Genomic DNA, 23,028 nt, shown 5'->3' on the forward strand with positions numbered 1-23,028 from the left:
ATGTTGGTTTTGTGGGTTATTGTCTATGTGTAGTTGCCTGTCAGCACTCGGTTTATATAGCGTCTCGTTTGTTAGTTTGTTTCGTGTTTTTCCTTTATTAAAGGAAGTCTTCATATCACGCTGCGCCTTGGTCTCATCAATACGACGAACGTGACATAACCCAACAAGTTGAACCTGCAATAGAAAATAAAGTTAAAAAATTGCAAACAATTTCATTTCTAAAATGGATCTTTCTGGTTCCGCCCAATTGGTTAAGTGAACGATAGACAATTAATGGCATTTATTGCAGTCGAGCAAGTTGAGCCTGTTCAGAGATTTATTTTACTGATAAGAAACAACATACAAAGAATTCCACTACTGTCAGATTCCCTTTGTGTAGGTGAAAGGCAACAGATGTATCTACAGCGCATTAGGAAAGTATTCAGACCCCTTGACTTTTTTCACATTTTGTTACATTACAGCCTTATTCTAAAATGAACGAAATAACGATTTTTCCACACAATACCCCATAATGATGAAGCGAAAACAGGTTTTTAGACATTTTTAGCAAATGTATAAAAACAGAAATACCTTATTTACAAATATGTACTTTATTTACATAAGTATTCAGACCCTTTGCTATTATGAGACTCAACATTGAGCTCAGGTGCATCCTTTTTCCATTGATCGTCCTTGAGATGTTTCTACAACTTGATTGGAGTCCAACTGTGGTAAATTAAATTGATTGGGCATGATTTGGAAAGGCACACACCCTGTCTATATAAGGTCCCACAGTTGACAGTGTGTGTCAGAGCAAAAACCAAGCCATGAGGTCAAAGTTTTCTTTACTGTGACCTTAATTGCCTACCGCCTGTAAGTTGTTAGTGTCTTAACGATAGTTCCACAGGTGCATGTTCATTAAGTGTTTATGGTTCATTGAACACACATGGGAAACAGTGTTTAAACCGTTTACAATTAAGATCTGTGAAGTTATTTGGATTTTTCGAATTATATTTTGAAAGACAGGGTCCTGAAAATGGGCCGTTTCTTTTTTTGCTGAGTTTAGTAGCCTAAATATGCTGCTGGTATGCTGTCATATGGGCGTTATCTCCTGGCTGCGATCGCTGTTGGTCCCACCATGTATATATATATATATATATACAGTGCCTTGCGAAAGTATTCGGCCCCCTTGAACTTTGCAACCTTTTTCCACAACCTCACTGAGCTCGAGCTGTTTTGCAAGGAGGAATGGGAAAAAATGTCAGTCTCTCAATGTGCAAAACTGATAGAGACATACCCCAAGCGACTTACAGCTGTAATTGCAGCAAAAGGTGGCACTACAAAGTATTAACTTAAGGGGGCTGAATAATTTTGCACGCCCAATTTTTCAGTTTTTGATTTGTTAAAAAAGTTTGAAATATCCAATAAATGTCGTTCCACTTCATGATTGTGTCCCACTTGTTGTTGATTCTTCACAAAAAAAGACAGTTTTATATCTTTATGTTTGAAGCCTGAAATGTGGCAAAAGGTCGCAAAGTTCAAGGGGGCCGAATACTTTCGCAAGGCACTGTATATATATATATATATATATATATATATATATAAAAGATATAAAAGATACTGAATTGAATTGAGAGAGAGAGAGAGAGAGAGAGAGAGAGAGAGAGAGAGAGAGAGAGAGAGACAGAGACAGAGAGAGATGGAGAGGAGAGAGAGAGAGAGCCAGAGAGAGAGAGAGAGAGAGAGAGAGATAGAGAGATGAGAGAGAGAGAGAGAGAGAGACAGAGACACAGAGAGAGAGAGAGAGAGAGAGAGAGAGAGAGGCAGAGAGAGGGAGAGAGAGGCAGAGAGACAGACAGAGAGAGACAGAGAGAGAGGGAGACAGAGAGAGAGAGACAGAGAGAGAGAGACAGAGAGAGAGAGGCCTTTGTGTATACCTCACTTGCCCCTTGAATTGAATTGAGAGAGGAGAATAGAGCCATAATCATGACCAGATGATAGACGATAACACTGTAAACAGGACAACTTACTTCTCCTTGCACTTTTCCAGAGCTTCATCTGCTATCTGCTTCAGGTTGATCAATTTCTCCCCTCTGTGTACACCATCTGGAGCGAGAGGTAGGGAGGGAGAGGGGGAGAGAAAGAGGGCGAGAGAGAAAGAGGGAGAGAGAGGGGGGAGAGAGAGGGGGAAGAGAGAGATAAAGTGAGAGAAAGAGAGAGAGAGAGGGGGAGGGGGGGACTCAAGCCAACATGTAATTACTTTACAACTTCTGATAACAGATGACACTGACCACACCAGGATGTTGCCTTGCAAGAGTCTAAAGTCCACATGAACGGTGTCATTTTATTGGGCATTAGCCACGTTGTACTGAACGGTGTCATTTGATTGGGCATTAGCCACGTTGTACTGAACGGTGTCATTTGATTGGGCATTAGCCACGTCGTACTGAACGGTGTCATTTTATTGGGCATTAGCCGGTAGCCACACTATCTTACCTGCAGTCACCAGGATACTGCACTGGGAATCCAGGATCCTCTCACACAGAGACTCAGAGGAGAAGCCTGCAAACTGAAAAACACACACACACACACACACACACACACACACACACACACCACACCAGGTCAGCTCAGTGAGGTTTTATAATAGACCAGGAAGCCAACATGTATTTGAGTCCTTTAACAGAACATTGTGATTGATAGTTATTGTTCATACACTTGATATAAAAATAAACAAAGGTATTTGATGTTGCTGCCTAGTTCCTCAATCTGTTTTAGTCAATTCCTCAGTAAAAACAGCTGTAGTTAAAGGAGTTGGCTAAAGTCTATATTATTCTGGGACCAGGTTGGTGGGGGGGGGCTGATCCTCTACAAACTGGCACTTGTGAAGGGGACAAGGTTGATAGTTCACAGGGGCAGAGAGATACTCAGCTTGGCATTTTAAAACTGTCATACCAACTTCCACTGATATTATTCAGAGCAATCTACTTTATTATAGTAAATTGTTTCAGGACTCAATGGACTCTGGATCGATACCTTTACTGGTGCTCAGTAGAAAGGTATTACAAAACCACTTCTATCTAGAATGTGTCAAATCCAGACTAAATGAGACAAAGCAATACAGCCAGGATAGAGAACAGGACACCCAGGATAGAGCCAGGATACGCCAGGATAGAGAACAGGATACCCAGGATAGAGAACAGGATACCCCAGGATATAGGACAGGATACCACAGGAGACCCAGGATAGAGAACAGGATACCCCAGGATAGAGAACAGGATACCCCAGGATAGAGAACAAGATACCCCAGGATAGACAACAGGATACCCCAGGATAGAGCCAGGATACCCCAGGATAGAGAACAGGATACCCCAGGATAGAGAACATGATACCCCAGGATAGAGCCAGGATACCCCAGGATAGAGAACAGGATACCCCAGGATAGACAACAGGATACCCCAGGATAGAGAACAGGATACCCCAGGATAGAGCCAGGATACCCCAGGATAGAGAACAGGATACCCCAGGATAGAGAACAGGATACCCAGGATAGAGAACAGCATACCCCAGGATACCCCAGGATAGAGAACAGGATACCACAGGATAGAGAACAGGATACCCCAGGATAGAGAACAGGATACCCCAGGATAGAGAACAGGATACCCCAGTATACCCCAGGATAGAGAACAGGATACCCCAGGATACCCCAGGATAGAGAACAGGATACCCCAGGATGGAGCCAGGATACCCCAGGATAGAGCCAGGATACCCCAGGATAGAGAACAGGATACCCCAGGATAGAGCCAGGATAGAGAACAGGATACCCAGGATAGAGAACAGGATACCCCAGGATAGAGAACAGGATACCCCAGGATAGAGAACAGGATACCCCAGGATAGAGAACAGGATACCCCAGGATAGAGAACAGGATACCCCAGTATACCCCAGGATAGAGAACAGGATACCCCAGGATAGAGCCAGGATAGAGCCAGGATACCCCAGGATAGAGCCAGGATAGAGCCAGGATACCCCAGGATAGAGCCAGGATAGAGCCAGGATACCCCAGGATAGAGCCAGGATAGAGCCAGGATACCCCAGGATAGAGCCAGGATAGAGCCAGGATACCCCAGGATAGAGCCAGGATAGAGCCAGGATACCCCAGGATAGAGCCAGGATAGAGCCAGGATAGAGCCAGGATAGAGCCAGGATACCCCAGGATAGAGCCAGGATAGAGCCAGGATAGAGCCAGGATACCCCAGGATACCCCAGGATAGAGCCAGGATACCCCAGGATAGAGCCAGGATAGAGCCAGTATAGAGCCAGGATACCCCAGGATACCCCAGGATAGAGCCAGGATACCCCAGGATAGAGCCAGGATGGAGCCAGGATACCCCAGGCTAGAGCCAGGATGGAGCCAGGATAGAGCCAGGATACCCCAGGGTAGAGCCAGGATACCCCAGGATAGAGCCAGGATGGAGCCAGGATAGAGCCAGGATACCCCAGGATAGAGCCAGGATACCCCAGGATAGAGCCAGGATACCCCAGGATACCCCAGGATAGAGCCAGGATACCCCAGGATAGAGCCAGGATAGAGCCAGGATACCCCAGGATAGAGCCAGGATAGAGCCAGGATAGAGCCAGGATAGAGCCAGGATAGAGCCAAGATAGAGCCAGGACTCAGGTACTGACACTGCAATAACCAAACTATCTCTGTAATTTTAATTGAATGTCACGTTCATGAAACTTTAAACAAAGTACCATAAAACAATGATCCAACAGAAATGCGGTCACTATATTTCAGCGGGTCAAAAACAGCCCCTGCATGCATACTAAAAATGTACCTTGGGACGACCCAGATGTGGGGTATTTATGAATCCAGACGCTGCAGCTATAACCTTTTCATGAGTCTCAAGGTTACAACTGAAATCCTGTCTGGCTCGGCAGGCGAGTGAAATTACTGTATGCTTACTATAATGCTGGCCCAAATCCCATGCTGACAGTTATAGTGTGCTTGGCCCATATTTAAACCCACCCGGGCTGGAGAAGGACTAGCCTGGTTTGTCTGTTTAAACCCACCCTGGGCTACATAGTGAACCATAATGGCACCCTATTCCCTACATAGTGAACCATAATGGCACTCTATTAGTCTTCATACAGAAATCTCTGGAAGATGCAAACATCTTTGTTGACGAGTCAACGGTACGTAAAACACGAAACAAGAATGGTGTTCATGGGAGGACACCACGGAAGAAGCCACTGCTGTCAAAAAAAAAACATTGCTGCACATCTGAAGTTTGCAAAGGAGCACCTGGATGTTCCACTAAAGTTGAAACTAAAGTTGAGTTGTTTGGAAAGAACATACAACACTATGTGTGGAGAAAAAAAGGCACAGCACACCAACATCAAAACCTCATCCCAACTGTAAAGTCTGGTGGACGGGGCATCATGGGTTTGGCGCTGCTTTGCTGCCTCAGGGCCTGGACAGCTTGCTATTATCAACGGAAAAATGAATTCCCAAGTTCACCAAGACATTTTTCATGAGAATGTAAGGCTATCTGTCTGCCAATTGAAGCTCAACAGAAGTTTGGTGATGCAACAGGACAACGACCCAAAAACACAGAAGTAAATCAACAACAGAATGGCTTGAACAGAAGAAAATATGCCTTCTGGGGTGACCCAGTCAGTCCTGACCTTCTGGAGTGGCCCAGTCAGTCCTGACCTTCTGGAGTGGCCCAGTCAGGGTCCTGACCTTCTGGAGTGGCCCAGTCAGAGTCCTGACCTTCTGGAGTGGCCCAGTCAGGGTCCTGACCTTCTGGAGTGGCCCAGTCAGAGTCCTGACCTTCTGGAGTGGCCCAGTCAGAGTCCTGATCTTCTGGAGTGGCCCAGTCAGAGTCCTGACCTTCTGGAGTGGCCCAGTCAGTCCTGACCTTCTGGAGTGGCCCAGTCAGTCCTGACCTTCTGGAGTGGCCCAGTCAGAGTCCTGACCTTCTGGGGTGGCCCAGTCAGTCCTGACCTTCTGGAGTGGCCCAGTCAGTCCTGACCTTCTGGAGTGGCCCAGTCAGAGTCCTGACCTTCTGGAGTGGCCCAGTCAGAGTCCTGACCTTCTGGAGTGGCCCAGTCAGAGTCCTGACCTTCTGGAGTGGCCCAGTCAGAGTCCTGACCTTCTGGAGTGGCCCAGTCAGTCCTGACCATCTGGAGTGGCCCAGTCAGTCCTGAACTTCTGGAGTGGCCCAGCCAGAGTCCTGACCTTCTGGGGTGGCCCAGTCAGTCCTGATCTTCTGGAGTGGCCCAGTCAGTCCTGACCTTCTGGAGTGGCCCAGTCAGTCCTGACCTACTGGAGTGGCCCAGTCAGTCCTGACCTTCTGGAGTGGCCCAGTCAGTCCTGACCTTCTGGAGTGGCCCAGTCAGAGTCCTGACCTTCTGGAGTGGCCCAGTCAGAGTCCTGACCTTCTGGAGTGGCCCAGTCAGAGTCCTGACCTTCTGGAGTGGCCCAGTCAGAGTCCTGACCTTCTGGGGTGGCCCAGTCAGTCCTGACCTTCTGGGGTGGCCCAGTCAGAGTCCTGACCTTCTGGAGTGGCCCAGTCAGAGTCCTGACCTTCTGGAGTGGCCCAGTCAGAGTCCTGACATTCTGGGGTGGCCCAGTCAGAGTCATGACCTTCTGGAGTGGCCCAGTCAGAGTCCTGATCTTCTGGAGTGGCCCAGTCAGTCCTGACCATCTGGAGTGGCCCAGTCAATCCTGACCTTCTGGAGTGGCCCAGCCAGAGTCCTGACCTTCTGGGGTGGCCCATTCAGAGTCCTGACCTTCTGGAGTGGCCCAGTCAGAGTCCTGACCTTCTGGAGTAGCCCAGTCAGAGTCCTGACCTTCTGGAGTGGCCCAGTCAGAGTCCTGACCTTCTGGGGTGGCCCAGTCAGTCCTGACCTTCTGGATTGGCCCAGTAAGTCCTGGCCTTCTGGAGTGGCCCAGTCAGAGTCCTGACCTTCTGGAGTGCCCCAGTCAGAGTCCTGACCTTCTGGAGTGGCCCAGTCAGTCCTGACCTTCTGGAGTGGCCCAGTCAGTCCTGACCTTCTGGAGTGGCCCAGTCAGTCCTGACCTACTGGAGTGGCCCAGTCAGTCCTGACCTTCTGGAGTGGCCCAGTCAGTCCTGACCTTCTGGAGTGGCCCAGTCAGAGTCCTGACCTTCTGGAGTGGCCCAGTCAGAGGCCTGACCTTCTGGAGTGGCCCAGTCAGAGTCCTGACCTTCTGGAGTGGCCCAGTCAGAGTCCTGACCTTCTGGAGTGGCCCAGTCAGTCCTGACCTTCTGGAGTGGCCCAGTCAGAGTCCTGACCTTCTGGAGTGGCCCAGTCAGAGTCCTGACCTTCTGGAGTGGCCCAGTCAGAGTCCTGACCTTCTGGAGTGGCCCAGTCAGTCCTGACCATCTGGAGTGGCCCAGTCAGTCCTGACCTTCTGGAGTGGCCCAGCCAGAGTCCTGACCTTCTGGGGTGGCCCAGTCAGTCCTGATCTTCTGGAGTGGCCCAGTCAGTCCTGACCTGCTGGAGTGGCCCAGTCAGAGTCCTGACCTTCTGGAGTGGCCCAGTCAGAGTCCTGACCTTCTGGGGTGGCCCAGTCAGTCCTGACCTTCTGGAGTGGCCCAGTCAGTCCTGACCTTCTGGAGTGGCCCAGTCAGAGTCCTGACCTTCTGGAGTGGCCCAGTCAGAGTCCTGACCTTCTGGAGTGGCCCAGTCAGTCCTGACCATCTGGAGTGGCCCAGTCAGTCCTGACCTTCTGGAGTGGCCCAGCCAGAGTCCTGACCTTCTGGGGTGGCCCATTCAGAGTCCTGACCTTCTGGAGTGGCCCAGTCAGAGTCCTGACCTTCTGGAGTGGCCCAGTCAGAGTCCTGACCTGGAGTGGCCCAGTCAGAGTCCTGACCTTCTGGGGTGGCCCAGTCAGAGTCATGACCTTCTGGGGTGGCCCAGTCAGAGTCCTGACCTTCTGGGGTGGCCCAGTCAGTCCTGACCTTCTGGGGCGGCCCAGTCAGAGTCCTGACCTTCTGGAGTGGCCCAGTCAGAGTCCTGACCTTCTCGAGTGGCCCAGTCAGTCCTGACCATCTGGAGTGGCCCAGTCAGTCCTGACCATCTGGAGTGGCCCAGTCAGAGTCCTGACCTTCTGGGGTGGCCCAGTCAGAGTCCTGACCTTCTGGTGTGGCCCAGTCAGAGTCCTGACCTTCTGGAGTGGCCCAGCCCAGAGTCCTGACCTTCTGGGGGTGGCCCAGTCATTCCTGACCTTCTGGAGTGGCCCAGTCAGTCCTGACTTCTTCTCAGAGTCCTGACCTTCTGGGGTGGCCCAGTCAGAGTCCTGACCTTCTGGAGTGGCCCAGTCAGTCCTGACCTTCTGGAGTGGCCCAGTCAGTCCTGACCTGGCCCAGTCAGTCCTGACCTTCTGGAGTGGCCCAGTCAGAGTCCTGACCTTCTGGAGTGGCCCAGTCAGAGTCCTGACCTTCTGGAGTGGCCCAGTCAGAGTCCTGACCTGTCCTGAGTGGCCCAGTCAGAGTCCTGACCTTCTGGAGTGGCCCAGTCAGAGTCCTGACCTTCTGGAGTGGCCCAGTCAGAGTCCTGACCTTCTGGGGTGGCCCAGTCAGAGTCCTGACCTTCTGGGGTGGCCCAGTCAGTCCTGACCTTCTGGAGTCCTGTGGCCCAGTCAGAGTCCTGACCTTCTGGGGTGGCCCAGTCAGAGTCCTGACCTTCTGGGGTGGCCCAGTCAGAGTCCTGACCTTCTGGAGTGGCCCAGTCAGAGTCCTGACCTTCTGGGGTGGCCCAGTCAGTCCTGACCTTCTGGAGTGGCCCAGTCAGTCCTGACCTTCTGGAGTGGCCCAGTCAGAGTCCTGACCTTCTGGAGTGGCCCAGTCAGAGTCCTGACCTTCTGGAGTGGCCCAGTCAGAGTCCTGACCTTCTGGAGTGGCCCAGTCAGAGTCCTGACCTGCTGGAGTGGCCCAGTCAGAGTCCTGACCTTCTGGAGTGGCCCAGTCAGTCCTGATCTTCTGGAGTGGCCCAGTCAGAGTCCTGACCTTCTGGAGTGGCCCAGTCAGTCCTGACCATCTGGAGTGGCCCAGTCAGTCCTGACCTTCTGGAGTGGCCCAGTCAGAGTCCTGACCTTCTGGGGTGGCCCAGTCAGAGTCCTGACCTTCTGGAGTGGCCCAGTCAGAGTCCTGACCTTCTGGAGTGGCCCAGTCAGAGTCCTGACCTTCTGGGGTGGCCCAGTCAGTCCTGACCTTCTGGAGTGGCCCAGTCAGTCCTGACCTTCTGGAGTGGCCCAGTCAGAGTCCTGACCTCAGAGTCCTGACCTTCTGGAGTGGCCCAGTCAGAGTCCTGACCTTCTGGAGTGGCCCAGTCAGAGTCCTGACCTTCTGGAGTGGCCCAGTCAGTCCTGACCTTCTGGATTGGCCCAGTCAGTCCTGACCTTCTGGGGTGGCCCAGTCAGTCCTGACCTCAAGGGAGCGGTTCACACCAGACATACCAAGAATATTGCTGAACTGAAACAGTTTTGTAAAGAGGAATGGTCCAAAATTCCTCCTGACCGTTGTACAGGTCTGATCCACAACTACAGAAAACATCTGATTGAGGTTTTTACTGCCAAAGGAGGGTCAACCAGTTATTAAATCCAAAAGGTTCACATACTTTTCCCACCCTGCACTGTGAATGTTTACAACTTGTGTTCAATAAAGACATGAAAACGTATCATTGTTTATGTTATTAGTTAAAGCAGACTGTGTTTGTCTATTGGTGTGACTTAGATAAAGATCAGATCACATTTTATGACCAATTTATGCAGAAATCCAGGTAATTCCAAAGGGTTCACATACCTTTTCTTTGCATACACACATGATAACATACACACTATACACACACGTACACATGGATTTAGTACTGTGGATATGTGGTTGTGGTGGAGTAGGGGCCAGTGTGTTGTAAAAACTGTGAATGCATTGTAATGATTTTAAATTGTATAAACCACCTTCATTTTGCTGTACCCCAGGCAGGGCAGCTGCTGCCTTAGCAGGAACTAAAGGGATCCATAATAAACCCCAGGCAGGGCAGCTGCTGCCTTAGCAGGAACTAAAGGGATCCATAATAAACCCCAGGCAGGGCAGCTGCTGCCTTAGCAGGAACTAAAGGGATCCATAATAAACCCCAGGCAGGGCAGCTGCTGCCTTAGCAGGAACTAAAGGGATCCATAATAAACCCCAGGCAGGGCAGCTGCTGCCTTAGCAGGAACTAAAGGGATCCATAATAAACCCCAGGCAGGGCAGCTGCTGCCTTAGCAGGAACTAAAGGGATCCATAATAAACCCCAGGCAGGGCAGCTGCTGCCTTAGCAGGAACTAAAGGGATCCATAATAAACCCCAGGCAGGGCAGCTGCTGCCTTAGCAGGAACTAAAGGGATCCATAATAAACCCCAGGCAGGGCAGCTGCTGCCTTAGCAGGAACTAAAGGGATCCATAATAAACCCCAGGCAGGGCAGCTGCTGCCTTAGCAGGAACTAAAGGGATCCATAATAAACCCCAGGCAGGGCAGCTGCTGCCTTAGCAGGAACTAAAGGGATTCATAATAAACCCCAGGCAGGGCAGCTGCTGCCTTAGCAGGAACTAAAGGGATCCATAATAAACCCCAGGCAGGGCAGCTGCTGCCTTAGCAGGAACTAAAGGGATCCATAATAAACCCCAGGCAGGGCAGCTGCTGCCTTAGCAGGAACTAAAGGGATCCATAATAAACCCCAGGCAGGGCAGCTGCTGCCTTAGCAGGAACTAAAGGGATCCATAATAAACCCCAGGCAGGGCAGCTGCTGCCTTAGCAGGAACTAAAGGGATCCATAATAAACCCCAGGCAGGGCAGCTGCTGCCTTAGCAGGAACTAAAGGGATCCATAATAAACCCCAGGCAGGGCAGCTGCTGCCTTAGCAGGAACTAAAGGGATCCATAATAAACCCCAGGCAGGGCAGCTGCTGCCTTAGCAGGAACTAAAGGGATCCATAATAAACCCCAGGCAGAACAGCTGCTGCCTTGGCAGGAACTAATTGGGATCCATAATAAACCCCAGGAAGAGTAGCTGCTGCCCTGACAGGAACTAATGGGGATCCATAATAAACCCCAGGAAGAGTAGCTGCTGCCTTGGCAGGAACTAATGGGGATCCATAATAAACCCCAGGAAGAGTAGCTGCTGCCTTGGCAGGAACTAATGGTCTATAATAAATACAAATACACCACAAGACTGCATGAGCTAGCTGAGATAAAAGCCTAGGCATTAGTCTTCAGGTCAAGTCTCAGGCAAGGATCCTCATCACAGGAGGCAGTAGAAGGATCCTCATCACAGGAGGCAGTAGAAGGATCCTCATCACAAGAGGCAGTGGTCAGGATCCTCATCACAGGAGGCAGTGGTCAGGATCCTCATCACAGGAGGCAGTAGAAGGATCCTCATCACAGGAGGCAGTAGAAGGATCCTCATCACAGAAGGCAGTAGAAGTATCCTCATCACAGAAGGCAGTAGAAGGATCCTCATCACAGGAGGCAGTAGAAGGAACCTCATCACAGGAGGCAGTAGAAGGAACCTCATCACAGGAGGCAGTAGAAGGAACCTCATCACAGGAGGCAGTGGTAAGAATCCTCATCACAGGAGGCAGTGGTCAGGAACCTCATCACAGGAGGCAGTGGTAAGGATCCTCATCACAGGAGGCAGTAGAAGGATCCTCATCACAGGAGGCAGTAGAAGGATCCTCATCACAGGAGGCAGTAGAAGGATCCTCATCACAGGAGGCAGTAGAAGGAACCTCATCACAGGAGGCAGTGGTCAGGAACCTCATCACAGGAGGCAGTAGAAGGAACCTCATCACAGGAGGCAGTGGTAAGAATCCTCATCACAGGAGGCAGTGGTCAGGAACCTCATCACAGGAGGCAGTGGTAAGGATCCTCATCACAGGAGGCAGTAGAAGGATCCTCATCACAGGAGGCAGTAGAAGGATCCTCCTGCCCAAAGATTATGATTACTTGCCTGAAAATGTAAATGAGCTATTTACATGGAGAAGTACCATATTTGGCCTTTCACCTATACATATGGACAGACTTAGAAAGATCAGTACTGGAATTCTTTGTTTTCACTTGTTTTTTTATCACCTAACCAATGGGAGAGCAGGGCAAGGTCAACCAGCACGACTGCTCAGTTCACTTGGGTAATAGGAATGTTTAAGATGAAGAAAGTTCATATTGTTTGTAACACTCTGGTTGATGGTCAGTGGACTAGAGGCGATGTTATGGATTCAACTCATATCAGTAGATAGTGTATGGAAGTACAAGGACACCGTTTGATTCTCTAGAACACTGTGACTCTCTCTAACACTGTGATTCTCTAGAACACTATGATTCTCTCTAACACTGTGATTCTCTCTAACACTGTGATTCTCTAGAACACTGTGATTCTCTCTAACACTGTGATTCTCTCTAACACTGTGATTCTCTAGAACACTGTGATTCTCTCTAACACTGTGATTCTCTCTAACACTGTGATCCTCTAGAACACTGTGATTCTCTCCAACACCGTGATTCTCTCTAACACTGTGATTCTCTCTAACACTGTGATTCTCTCTAACACTGTGATTCTCTCTAACACTGTGATTCTCTAGAACACTGTGATTCTCTCCAACACTGTGATTGTCTAGAACACTGTGATTCTCTCTAACACTGTGATTCTCTAGAACACTGTGATTCTCTATAACACTGTGATTCTCTAGAACACTGTGATTCTCTAGAACACTGTGATTCTCTAGAACACTGTGATTCTCTAGAACACTGTGATTCTCTAGAACACTGTGATTCTCTCGAACACTGTGATTCTCTCTAAAACTGTGATTCTCTAGAACATTGTTATCATCTAGAAGACTGTGATTCTCTAGAACAATGTGATTCTCTCTAACACTGTGATTCTCTAGAACACTGTGATTCTCTAGAACATTGTGATTATCTAGAACACTGTGAATCTCTAGAACACTGTGATTCTCTAGAACACTGTGATTCTCTCTAACACTGTGATTCTCTCCAACACTGTGATTCTCTAGAACATTGTGATTATCTAGAAGACTGTGAATCTCTAGAACACTGTGATTCTCTCTAACACTGTGCTTCTCTAGAACACTGTGATTCTCTAGAACACTGTGATTCTCTAGAACACTGTGACTCTCTCTAACACTGTGATTCTCTAGAACACTGTGATTCTCTAGAACACTGTGATTCTCTCTAACACTGTGATTCTCTAGAACACTGTGATTCTCTCTAACACTGTGATTCTCTCTAACACTGTGATTCTCTAGAACACTGTGATTCTCTCCAACACTGTGATTCTCTCTAACACTGTGATTCTCTAGAACACTGTGATTCTCTCTAACACTGTGATTCTCTCTAACACTGTGATTCTCTCTAACACTGTGATTCTCTCTAACACTGTGATTCTCTCTAACACTGTGATTCTCTAGAACACTGTGATTCTCTCTAACACTGTGATTCTCTAGAACACTGTGATTCTCTAGAACACTGTGATTCTCTAGAACACTGTGACTCTCTAGAACACTGTGATTCTCTAGAACACTGTGATTCTCTCGAACACTGTGATTCTCTCTAAAACTGTAATTCTCTAGAACATTGTTATCATCTAGAAGACTGTGATTCTCTAGAACAATGTGATTCTCTCTAACACTGTGATTCTCTCTAACACTGTGATTCTCTCTAACACTGTGATTCTCTAGAACACTGTGATTCTCTCTAACACTGTGATTCTCTCTAACACTGTGATTCTCTAGAACACTGTGATTCTCTCCAACACTGTGATTCTCTCTAACACTGTGATTCTCTAGAACACTGTGATTCTCTCTAACACTGTGATTCTCTCTAACACTGTGATTCTCTAGAACACTGTGATTCTCTCTAACACTGTGATTCTCTCTAACACTGTGATTCTCTAGAACACTGTGGTTCTCTCTAACACTGTGATTCTCTAGAACACTGTGATTCTCTAGAACACTGTGATTCTCTAGAACACTGTGACTCTCTAGAACACTGTGATTCTCTAGAACACTGTGATTCTCTCGAACACTGTGATTCTCTCTAAAACTGTGATTCTCTAGAACACTGTGATTCTCTCGAACACTGTGATTCTCTCTAACACTGTGATTCTCTAGAACACTGTGATTCTCTAGAACATTGTGATTATCTAGAACACTGTGAATCTCTAGAACACTGTGACTCTCTAGAACACTGTGATTCTCTAGAACACTGTGATTCTCTCGAACACTGTGATTCTCTCTAAAACTGTGATTCTCTAGAACACTGTGATTCTCTCGAACACTGTGATTCTCTCTAACACTGTGATTCTCTAGAACACTGTGATTCTCTCTAACACTGTGATTCTCTAGAACACTGTGATTCTCTCTAACACTGTGATTCTCTAGAACACTGTGATTATCAAGAACACTGTGATTCTCTCTAACACTGTGATTCTCTAGAACACTGTCACTCTCAAGAACACTGTGATTCTCTCTAACACTGTGATTCTCTCTAACACTGTGATTCTCTAGAACACTGTGATTCTCTCCAACACTGTGATTCTCTCTAACACTGTGATTCTCTAGAACACTGTGATTCTCTCTAACACTGTGATTCTCTCTAACACTGTGATTCTCTAGAACACCGTGATTCTCTCTAACACTGTGATTCTCTAGAACACTGTGATTCTCTCTAACACTGTGATTCTCTAGAACACTGTGATTATCAAGAACACTGTGATTCTCTCTAACACTGTGATTCTCTAGAACACTGTGACTCTCAAGAACACTGTGATTCTCTCTAACACTGTGATTCTCTCTAACACTGTGATTCTCTAGAACACTGTGATTCTCTCCAACACTGTGATTCTCTCTAACACTGTGATTCTCTAGAACACTGTGATTCTCTCTAACACTGTGATTCTCTAGAACACTGTGATTCTCAAGAACACTGTGATTCTCAATAACACTGTGATTCTCTCTAACACTGTGATTCTCTAGAACACTGTGATTCTCTCTAACACTGTGATTGTCTAGAACACTGTGATTCTCTAGAACACTGTGATTCTCTAGAACACTGTGATTCTCTCTAACACTGTGATTCTCTAGAACACTGTGATTCTCTAGAACACTGTGATTCTCTAGAACACTGTGATTCTCTAGAACACTGTGATTCTCTCTAACACTGTGATTCTCTCTAACACTGTGATTGTCGAGAACACTGTGATTCTCTCTAACACTGTGATTCTCTCTAACACTGTGATTCTCTATAACACTGTGATTCTCTATAACACTGTGATTCTCTAGAACACTGTGATTCTCTAGAACACTGTGATTCTCTCGAACACTGTGATTCTCTCGAACACTATGATTCTCTAGAACACTGTGATTCTCTATAACACTGTGATTCTCTCTAACACTGTGATTCTCTCTAACACTGTGATTCTCTATAACACTGTGATTCTCTATAACACTGTGATTCTCTAGAACACTGTGATTCTCTCGAACACTGTGATTCTCTAGAACACTGTGATTCTCTAGAACACTGTGATTCTCTCTAACACTGTGATTCTCTAGAACACTGTGATTATCAAGAACACTGTGATTCTCTCTAACACTGTGATTCTCTAGAACACTGTGACTCTCAAGAACACTGTGATTCTCTCTAACACTGTGATTCTCTCTAACACTGTGATTCTCTTGAACACTGTGATTCTCTCCAACACTGTGATTCTCTCTAACACTGTGATTCTCTAGAACACTGTGATTCTCTCTAACACTGTGATTCTTTCTAACACTGTGATTCTCTAGAACACTGTGATTCTCTCTAACACTGTGATTCTCTAGAACACTGTGATTCTCTCTAACACTGTGATTCTCTAGAACACTGTGATTCTCTCTAACACTGTGATTCTCTATAACACTGTGATTCTCTCTAACACTGTGATTCTCTAGAACACTGTGATTCTCTCTAACACTGTGATTCTCTCGAACACTGTGATTCTCTCTAAAACTGTGATTCTCTAGAACATTGTGATTATCTAGAACACTGTGAATCTCTAGAACACTGATTCTCTCTAACACTGTGATTCTCTAGAACACTGTGATTCTCTAGAACACTGTGATTCTCTAGAACACTGTGATTCTGCAGAAGCTTGACAGTCACTGCCTTTTGATTTGACTTCCTGACAGACTCTGTGGCCAGTGTTTACAGAACAGTTGTCTGCTGATTTGCCCCCCCCATCAAGAACCCCCCCGCTAGGCAATAGGGCAACCCTTAATGTCAATCCCTGCACTGACCACGATGGAGTGGACAGCTCCTATCCTGGTGCAGGCCAGCATGGTGTACACCAGCTCTGGAATCATAGGGAGGTAGATGGCCACCCTGTCTCCCTTCCTCACTCCTGTAAACACACACGCCAGAAGACAAAAAGGTGGAAGAAATATGATGGAATCTGAGTATCCAAAACTCATGTCAAATGGTGTGTGTGTGTTTTTGGCACTTATTACTGTATTACAAATGTTTAGAGAGGGAAAGTGGAAAAGTGCTGTTTTTACAATTCTCTAGAACCCCCCTGTCTTTGAAAGAGCCAGACGGTTTGGTCTTACCCATCTGCTTCAGAACATTGGCACACCTGCACACCTGTCCCAGCAGCTGACTGTAGGTGATGGCCATGTGGTGATCAGGTGAGTTCCCCTCCCTGGAGAACAGACATGAAACATTATTATGTAAATCATCCAAATAGGTTACTTCTGATTGGACCATTTGGTTCATACGACATCTGTAACAGAAAGTGTTGTATTAGTGAGCTGACCTGAGATGCATGTGGGCTCATAGTCAGTTTGATACAGTCATTTCACTGATTTCCAGTCTTCACACTTACTTTTATCAGACTCTCTTATCCAGAGCAACTAGGGTTAAGTGCCTTGCTCAAGGGCACATCGGCATTTTTTTTCTCCTGGCTCGGAGATTTGAAACAAAGACCTTTCGGTTAGGCTACCTTACCCCCTATGTTAACCCAATCAAAATATTGCAACACATTCTGTTGTTTCCAATCAACAGGCAGGCAGGCAGGCAGGCAGACAGACACAGACAGACAGACAGACAGACAGACAGACAGACAGACAGACAGACAGACAGACAGACAGACAGACAGACATGACGAAGAGGCTGACTGTAAACACCTAACATGACATGATGAAGAGGCTGACTGATGAAGAGGCAGACTGTAACACCTAACATGACATGATGAAGAGGACTGTAACACCTTAACATGACATGGTGAAGAGGCTGACATGATGAAGAGGCAGACTGTAAACACCTAACATGACATGATGAAGAGGCTGATTGATGAAGAGGCTGACTGTAACACCTAACATGACATGATGAAGAGGCTGATTGATGAAGAGGCTGACTGTAACACCTAACATGACATGATGAAGAGGCTGACTGATGAAGAGGCAGACTGTAACACCTAACATGACATGATGAAGAGGCTGACTGATGAAGAGGCAGACTGTAACACCTAACATGACATGATGAAGAGGCTGACTGTAACACCTAACATGACATGATGAAGAGGCTGACTGATGAAGAGGCAGACTGTAACACCTAACATGACATGATGAAGAGGCTGACTGATGAAGAGGCTGACTGTAACACCTAACATGACATGATGAAGAGGCTGACATGGTGAAGAGGCTGACTGATGAAGAGGCAGACTGTAACACCTAACATGACATGATGAAGAGGCTGACTGATGAAGAGGCTGACTGTAACACCTAACATGACATGATGAAGAGGCTGACTGTAACACCTAACATGACATGATGAAGAGGCTGACATGATGAAGAGGCTGACTGATGAAGAGGCTGACTGTAACACCTAACATGACATGATGAAGAGGCTGACTGTAACACCTAACATGACATGATGAAGAGGCTGACATGATGAAGAGGCTGACTGATGAAGAGGCAGACTGTAACACCTAACATGACATGATGAAGAGGCTGACTGATGAAGAGGCTGACTGTAACACCTAACATGACATGATGAAGAGGCTGACATGATGAAGAGGCTGACTGATGAAGAGGCTGACTGTAAACACCTAACAGTTATAACTGGATAAAAAAAATTGGAATATCAGATCATAACTATCCAGATAATGACAAGACAGGAAGCTGACAAGACAGGAAGTGACAAGACAGGCTGGTGACTAACAGGAAGTGACAGACAGGAAGTGACAGACAGGAAGTGACAGGTATGTCAGAATTATCATAACACAGCTATGTACTGTTGTTGCTAGGTTGTTACTATGTCATCTAATTTAAAAAATATATTTTTTGTTTAGCTAGGCAAGTCAGTTAAGAACAAATTCTTATTTTCAATGATGGCCTAGGAACGGTGGGTTAACTGCCTTGTTCAGGGGCAGAACAACAGATTTTTACCTTGTCAGCTCGGGGGTTCAATCTTGCAACCTTCCGATTACTAGTCCAACGCTCTAACCACTAGGCTACCTGCCGCCCCAGGTAATGTGTCACACACATAAGGTTGATTTCCGTGAGGTTGATTTCATTTCAAGGAATTGTACCATTCTCTCTAGGTCCTATCAATCATCAATTAAACCCTTTTGTCGCTGGGAGTAATGTTTATGTTAAAGCTCTCTACCACAGGATCAGAATCATCAAATCAAATCAAATTTTATTTGTCACATACACATGGTTAGCAGATGTTAATGCGAGTGTAGCGAAATGCTTGTGCTTCTAGTTCCGACAAAGCAGTAATAATGAACAAGTAATCTAACTAACAATTCCAAAAAACTACTGTCTTATACACAGTGTAAGGGGATAAAGAATATGTACATAAGGATATATGAATGAGTGATGGTACAGAGCAGCATAGGCAAGATACAGTAGATGATATCGAGTACAGTATATACATATGAGATGAGTATGTAAACCAAGTGGCATAGTTAAAGTGGCTAGTGATACATGTATTACATAAGGATGCAGTCGATGATATAGAGTACAGTATCTACGTATGCATATGAGATGAATAATGTAGGGTAAGTAACATTATATAAGGTAGCATTGTTTAAAGTGGCTAGTGATATATTTACATCATTTCCCATCAATTCCCATTATTAAAGTGGCTGGAGTAGAGTCAGTGTCATTGACAGTGTGTTGGCAGTAGCCACTCAATGTTAGTGGTGGCTGTTTAACAGTCTGATGGCCTTGAGATAGAAGCTGTTTTTCAGTCTCTCGGTCCCAGCTTTGATGCACCTGTACTGACCTCGCCTTCTGGATGACAGCGGGGTGAACAGGCAGTGGCTCGGGTGGTTGATGTCCTTGATGATCTTTATGGCCTTCCTGTAGCATCGGGTGGGCAGGAGGGCAGGTAGTTTGCCCCCGGTGATGCGTTGTGCAGACCTCACTACCCTCTGGAGAGCCTTACGGTTGAGGGCGGTGCAGTTGCCATACCAGGCGGTGATACAGCCCGCCAGGATGCTCTCGATTGTGCATCTGTAGAAGTTTGTGAGTGCTTTTGGTGACAAGCCGAATTTCTTCAGCCTCCTGAGGTTGAAGAGGCGCTGCTGCGCCTTCCTCACGATGCTGTCTGTGTGAGTGGACCAATTCAGTTTGTCTGTGATGTGTATGCCGAGGAACTTAAAACTTGCTACCCTCTCCACTACTGTTCCATCGATGTGGATGGGGGTGTTCCCTCTGCTGTTTCCTGAAGTCCACAATCATCTCCTTAGTTTTGTTGACGTTGAGTGTGAGGTTATTTTCCTGACACCACACTCCGAGGGCCCTCACCTCCTCCCTGTAGGCCGTCTCGTCGTTGTTGGTAATCAAGCCTACCACTGTTGTGTCGTCCGCAAACTTGATGATTGAGTTGGAGGCGTGCGTGGCTACGCAGTCGTGGGTGAACAGGGAGTACAGGAGAGGGCTCAGAACGCACCCTTGTGGGGCCCCAGTGTTGAGGATCAGCGGGGAGGAGATGTTGTTGCCTACCCTCACCACCTGGGGGCGGCCCGTCAGGAAGTCCAGTACCCAGTTGCACAGGGCGGGGTCGAGACCCAGGGTCTCGAGCTTGATGACGAGCTTGGAGGGTACTAGGGTGTTGAATGCCGAGCTGTAGTCGATGAACAGCATTCTCACATAGGTATTCCTCTTGTCCAGATGGGTTAGGGCAGTGTGCAGTGTGGTTGAGATTGCATCGTCTGTGGACCTATTTGGGCGGTAAGCAAATTGGAGTGGGTCTAGGGTGTCAGGTAGGTTGGAGGTGATATGGTCCTTGACTAGTCTCTCAAAGCACTTCATGATGACGGATGTGAGTGCTACGGGCGGTAGTCGTTTAGCTCAGTTACCTTAGCTTTCTTGGGAACAGGAACAATGGTGGCCCTCTTGAAGCATGTGGGAACAGCAGACTGGTATAGGGATTGATTGAATATGTCCGTAAACACACCGGCCAGCTGGTCTGAGCATGCTCTGAGGGCGCGGCTGGGGATGCCGTCTGGGCCTGCAGCCTTGCGAGGGTTAACACGTTTAAATGTCTTACTCACTTCGGCTGCAGTGAAGGAGAGACCGCATGTTTTCGTTGCAGGCCGTGTCAGTGGCACTGTATTGTCCTCAAAGCGGGCAAAAAAGTTTTTTAGTCTGCCTGGGAGCAAGACATCCTGGTCCGTGACTGGGCTGGGTTTCTTCCTGTAGTCCGTGATTGACTGTAGACCCTGCCACATGCCTCTTGTGTCTGAGCCGTTGAAATGAGATTCTACTTTGTCTCTGTACTGGCGCTTAGCTTGTTTGATAGCCTTGCGGAGGGAATAGCTGCACTGTTTGTATTCAGTCATGTTACCAGACACCTTGCCCTGATTAAAAGCAGTGGTTCGCGCCTTCAGTTTCACACGAATGCTGCCATCAATCCACGGTTTCTGGTTAGGGAATGTTTTAATCGTTGCTATGGGAACGACATCTTCAACGCACGTTCTAATGAACTCGCACACCGAATCAGCGTATTCGTCAATGTTGTTGTCTGACGCATTACGAAACATCTCCCAGTCCACGTGATGGAAGCAGTCTTGGAGTGTGGAGTCAGCTTGGTCAGACCAGCGTTGGACAGACCTCAGCGTGGGAGCTTCTTGTTTTAGTTTCTGTCTGTAGGCAGGGATCAACAAAATGGAGTCGTGGTCAGCTTTTCCGAAAGGGGGCGGGGCAGAGCCTTATATGCGTCGCGGAAGTTAGAGTAACAATGGTCCAGGGTCTTTCCACCCCTGGTTGCGCAATCGATATGCTGATAAAATTTAGGGAGTCTTGTTTTCAGATTAGCCTTGTTAAAATCCCCAGCTACAATGAATGCAGCCTCCGGATAAATCGTTTCCAGTTTGCAGAGAGTTAAATAAAGTTCGTTCAGAGCCATCGATGTGTCTGCTTGGGGGGGGATATATACGGCTGTGATTATAATCGAAGAGAATTCTCTTGGTAGATAATGCGGTCTACATTTGATTGTGAGGAATTCTAAATCAGGTGAACAGAAGGATTTGAGTTCCTGTATGTTTCTTTCATCACACCATGTCACGTTGGTCATAAGGCATACGCCCCCGCACCTCTTCTTACCAGAAAGATGTTTGTTTCTGTCGGCGCGCTGCGTGGAGAAACCCGCTGGCTGCACCGCTTCGGATAGCGTCTCTCCAGTTAGCCATGTTTCCGTGAAGCAGAGAACGTTACAGTCTCTGATGACCCTCTGGAATGCTACCCTTGCTCGGATTTCATCAACCTTGTTGTCAAGAGACTGGACATTGGCAAGAAGAATGCTAGGGAGTGGTGCACGGTGTGCCCGTCTCCGGAGTCTGACCAGAAGACCGCTTCGTTTCCCTCTTTTTCTGAGTCGTTTTTTTGGGTCGCTGCATGTAATCCGCTCCGTTGCACTGGTTGTAAGGCAGAACACAGGATCCGCATCGCGAAAAACATATTCTTGGTAGTACTGATGGTGAGTTGACGCTGATCTTATATTCAGTAGTTCTTCTCGGCTGTATGTAATGAAACCTAAGATGACCTGGGGTACTAGTGTAAGAAATAACACGTAAAAAAACAAAAAACTGCATAGTTTCCTAGGAACGCGAAGCGAGGTGGCCATCTCTGTCGGCGCCGGAAATCATGTGGCTCTTGGCACTAAAGACAGAGAGCCTTCATTTTCTGCTAAAAAACAGAAAGTGTGTGTGTGTGTGTGTGTGTGTGTGTGTGTGTGTGTGTGTGTGTGTGTGTGTGTCTATATGTGTGTGTCTGTGTGTGTGTGTGTGTGTATGTGTGTCTATATGTGTGTGTGTGTGTGTGTGTGTGTGTATGAGTGTGTACGAGTGACAAACTGACTGAGGTAGCCATCATTGTAGCTACCATTGTGTAAAAACAAATAGAGTACTTTGAAGAGATTACAGTATTTAGCACTTGGTGTTCATATCTCACTCTGTGGGTGGTGATAGATCACTTCCTGCATAAATTAACCATCAATTGAGGAGGACATGATTTGTGGTACTTCACAATTAAATGACCATTTCATCTCCACTGTCATGCAGGTGACAACTTTTAAGAAAACCATCGCTGTTGTTGTATGTGGGTGAGAATAACCTCTTGGAAATGTTGACTTTTTAAAATGAAACTGAATGATGATACAATAACACACGCACATATATATAGATATATATACACACAGACACACACACACACACACACATGTATATATATATATATATATAGATATATATACAGTGACTTGCGAAAGTATTCGGCCCCCTTGAACTTTGCGACCTTTTGCCACATTTCAGGCTTCAAACATAAATATATAAAACTGTATTTTTTTGTGAAGAATCAACAACAAGTGGGACACAATCATGAAGTGGAACGACATTTATTGGATATTTCAAACTTTTTTAACAAATCAAAAACTGAAAAATTGGGCGTGCAAAATTATTCAGCCCCCTTAAGTTAATACTTTG

General features: G+C 47.0%; 1 protein-coding gene across 1 annotated transcript in view; it reads right to left on the reverse strand.

The window, feature by feature from the left end:
• The window catches only part of LOC112238361 (acetyl-coenzyme A synthetase, cytoplasmic), an 84,392-nt gene that overhangs the window by 54,771 nt on the left and 6,593 nt on the right, over positions 1–23,028 (reverse strand). The window contains 4 exon segments of the mRNA XM_042307804.1: positions 2,010–2,085; positions 2,476–2,548; positions 16,337–16,440; positions 16,646–16,737. Of these exon segments, the coding sequence (XP_042163738.1) occupies positions 2,010–2,085; positions 2,476–2,548; positions 16,337–16,440; positions 16,646–16,737 (345 nt within the window).

Source organism: Oncorhynchus tshawytscha, linkage group LG28 (genome assembly GCF_018296145.1).
Source record: "Oncorhynchus tshawytscha isolate Ot180627B linkage group LG28, Otsh_v2.0, whole genome shotgun sequence".
In the NCBI taxonomy this organism is placed as follows: domain Eukaryota; kingdom Metazoa; phylum Chordata; class Actinopteri; order Salmoniformes; family Salmonidae; genus Oncorhynchus; species Oncorhynchus tshawytscha.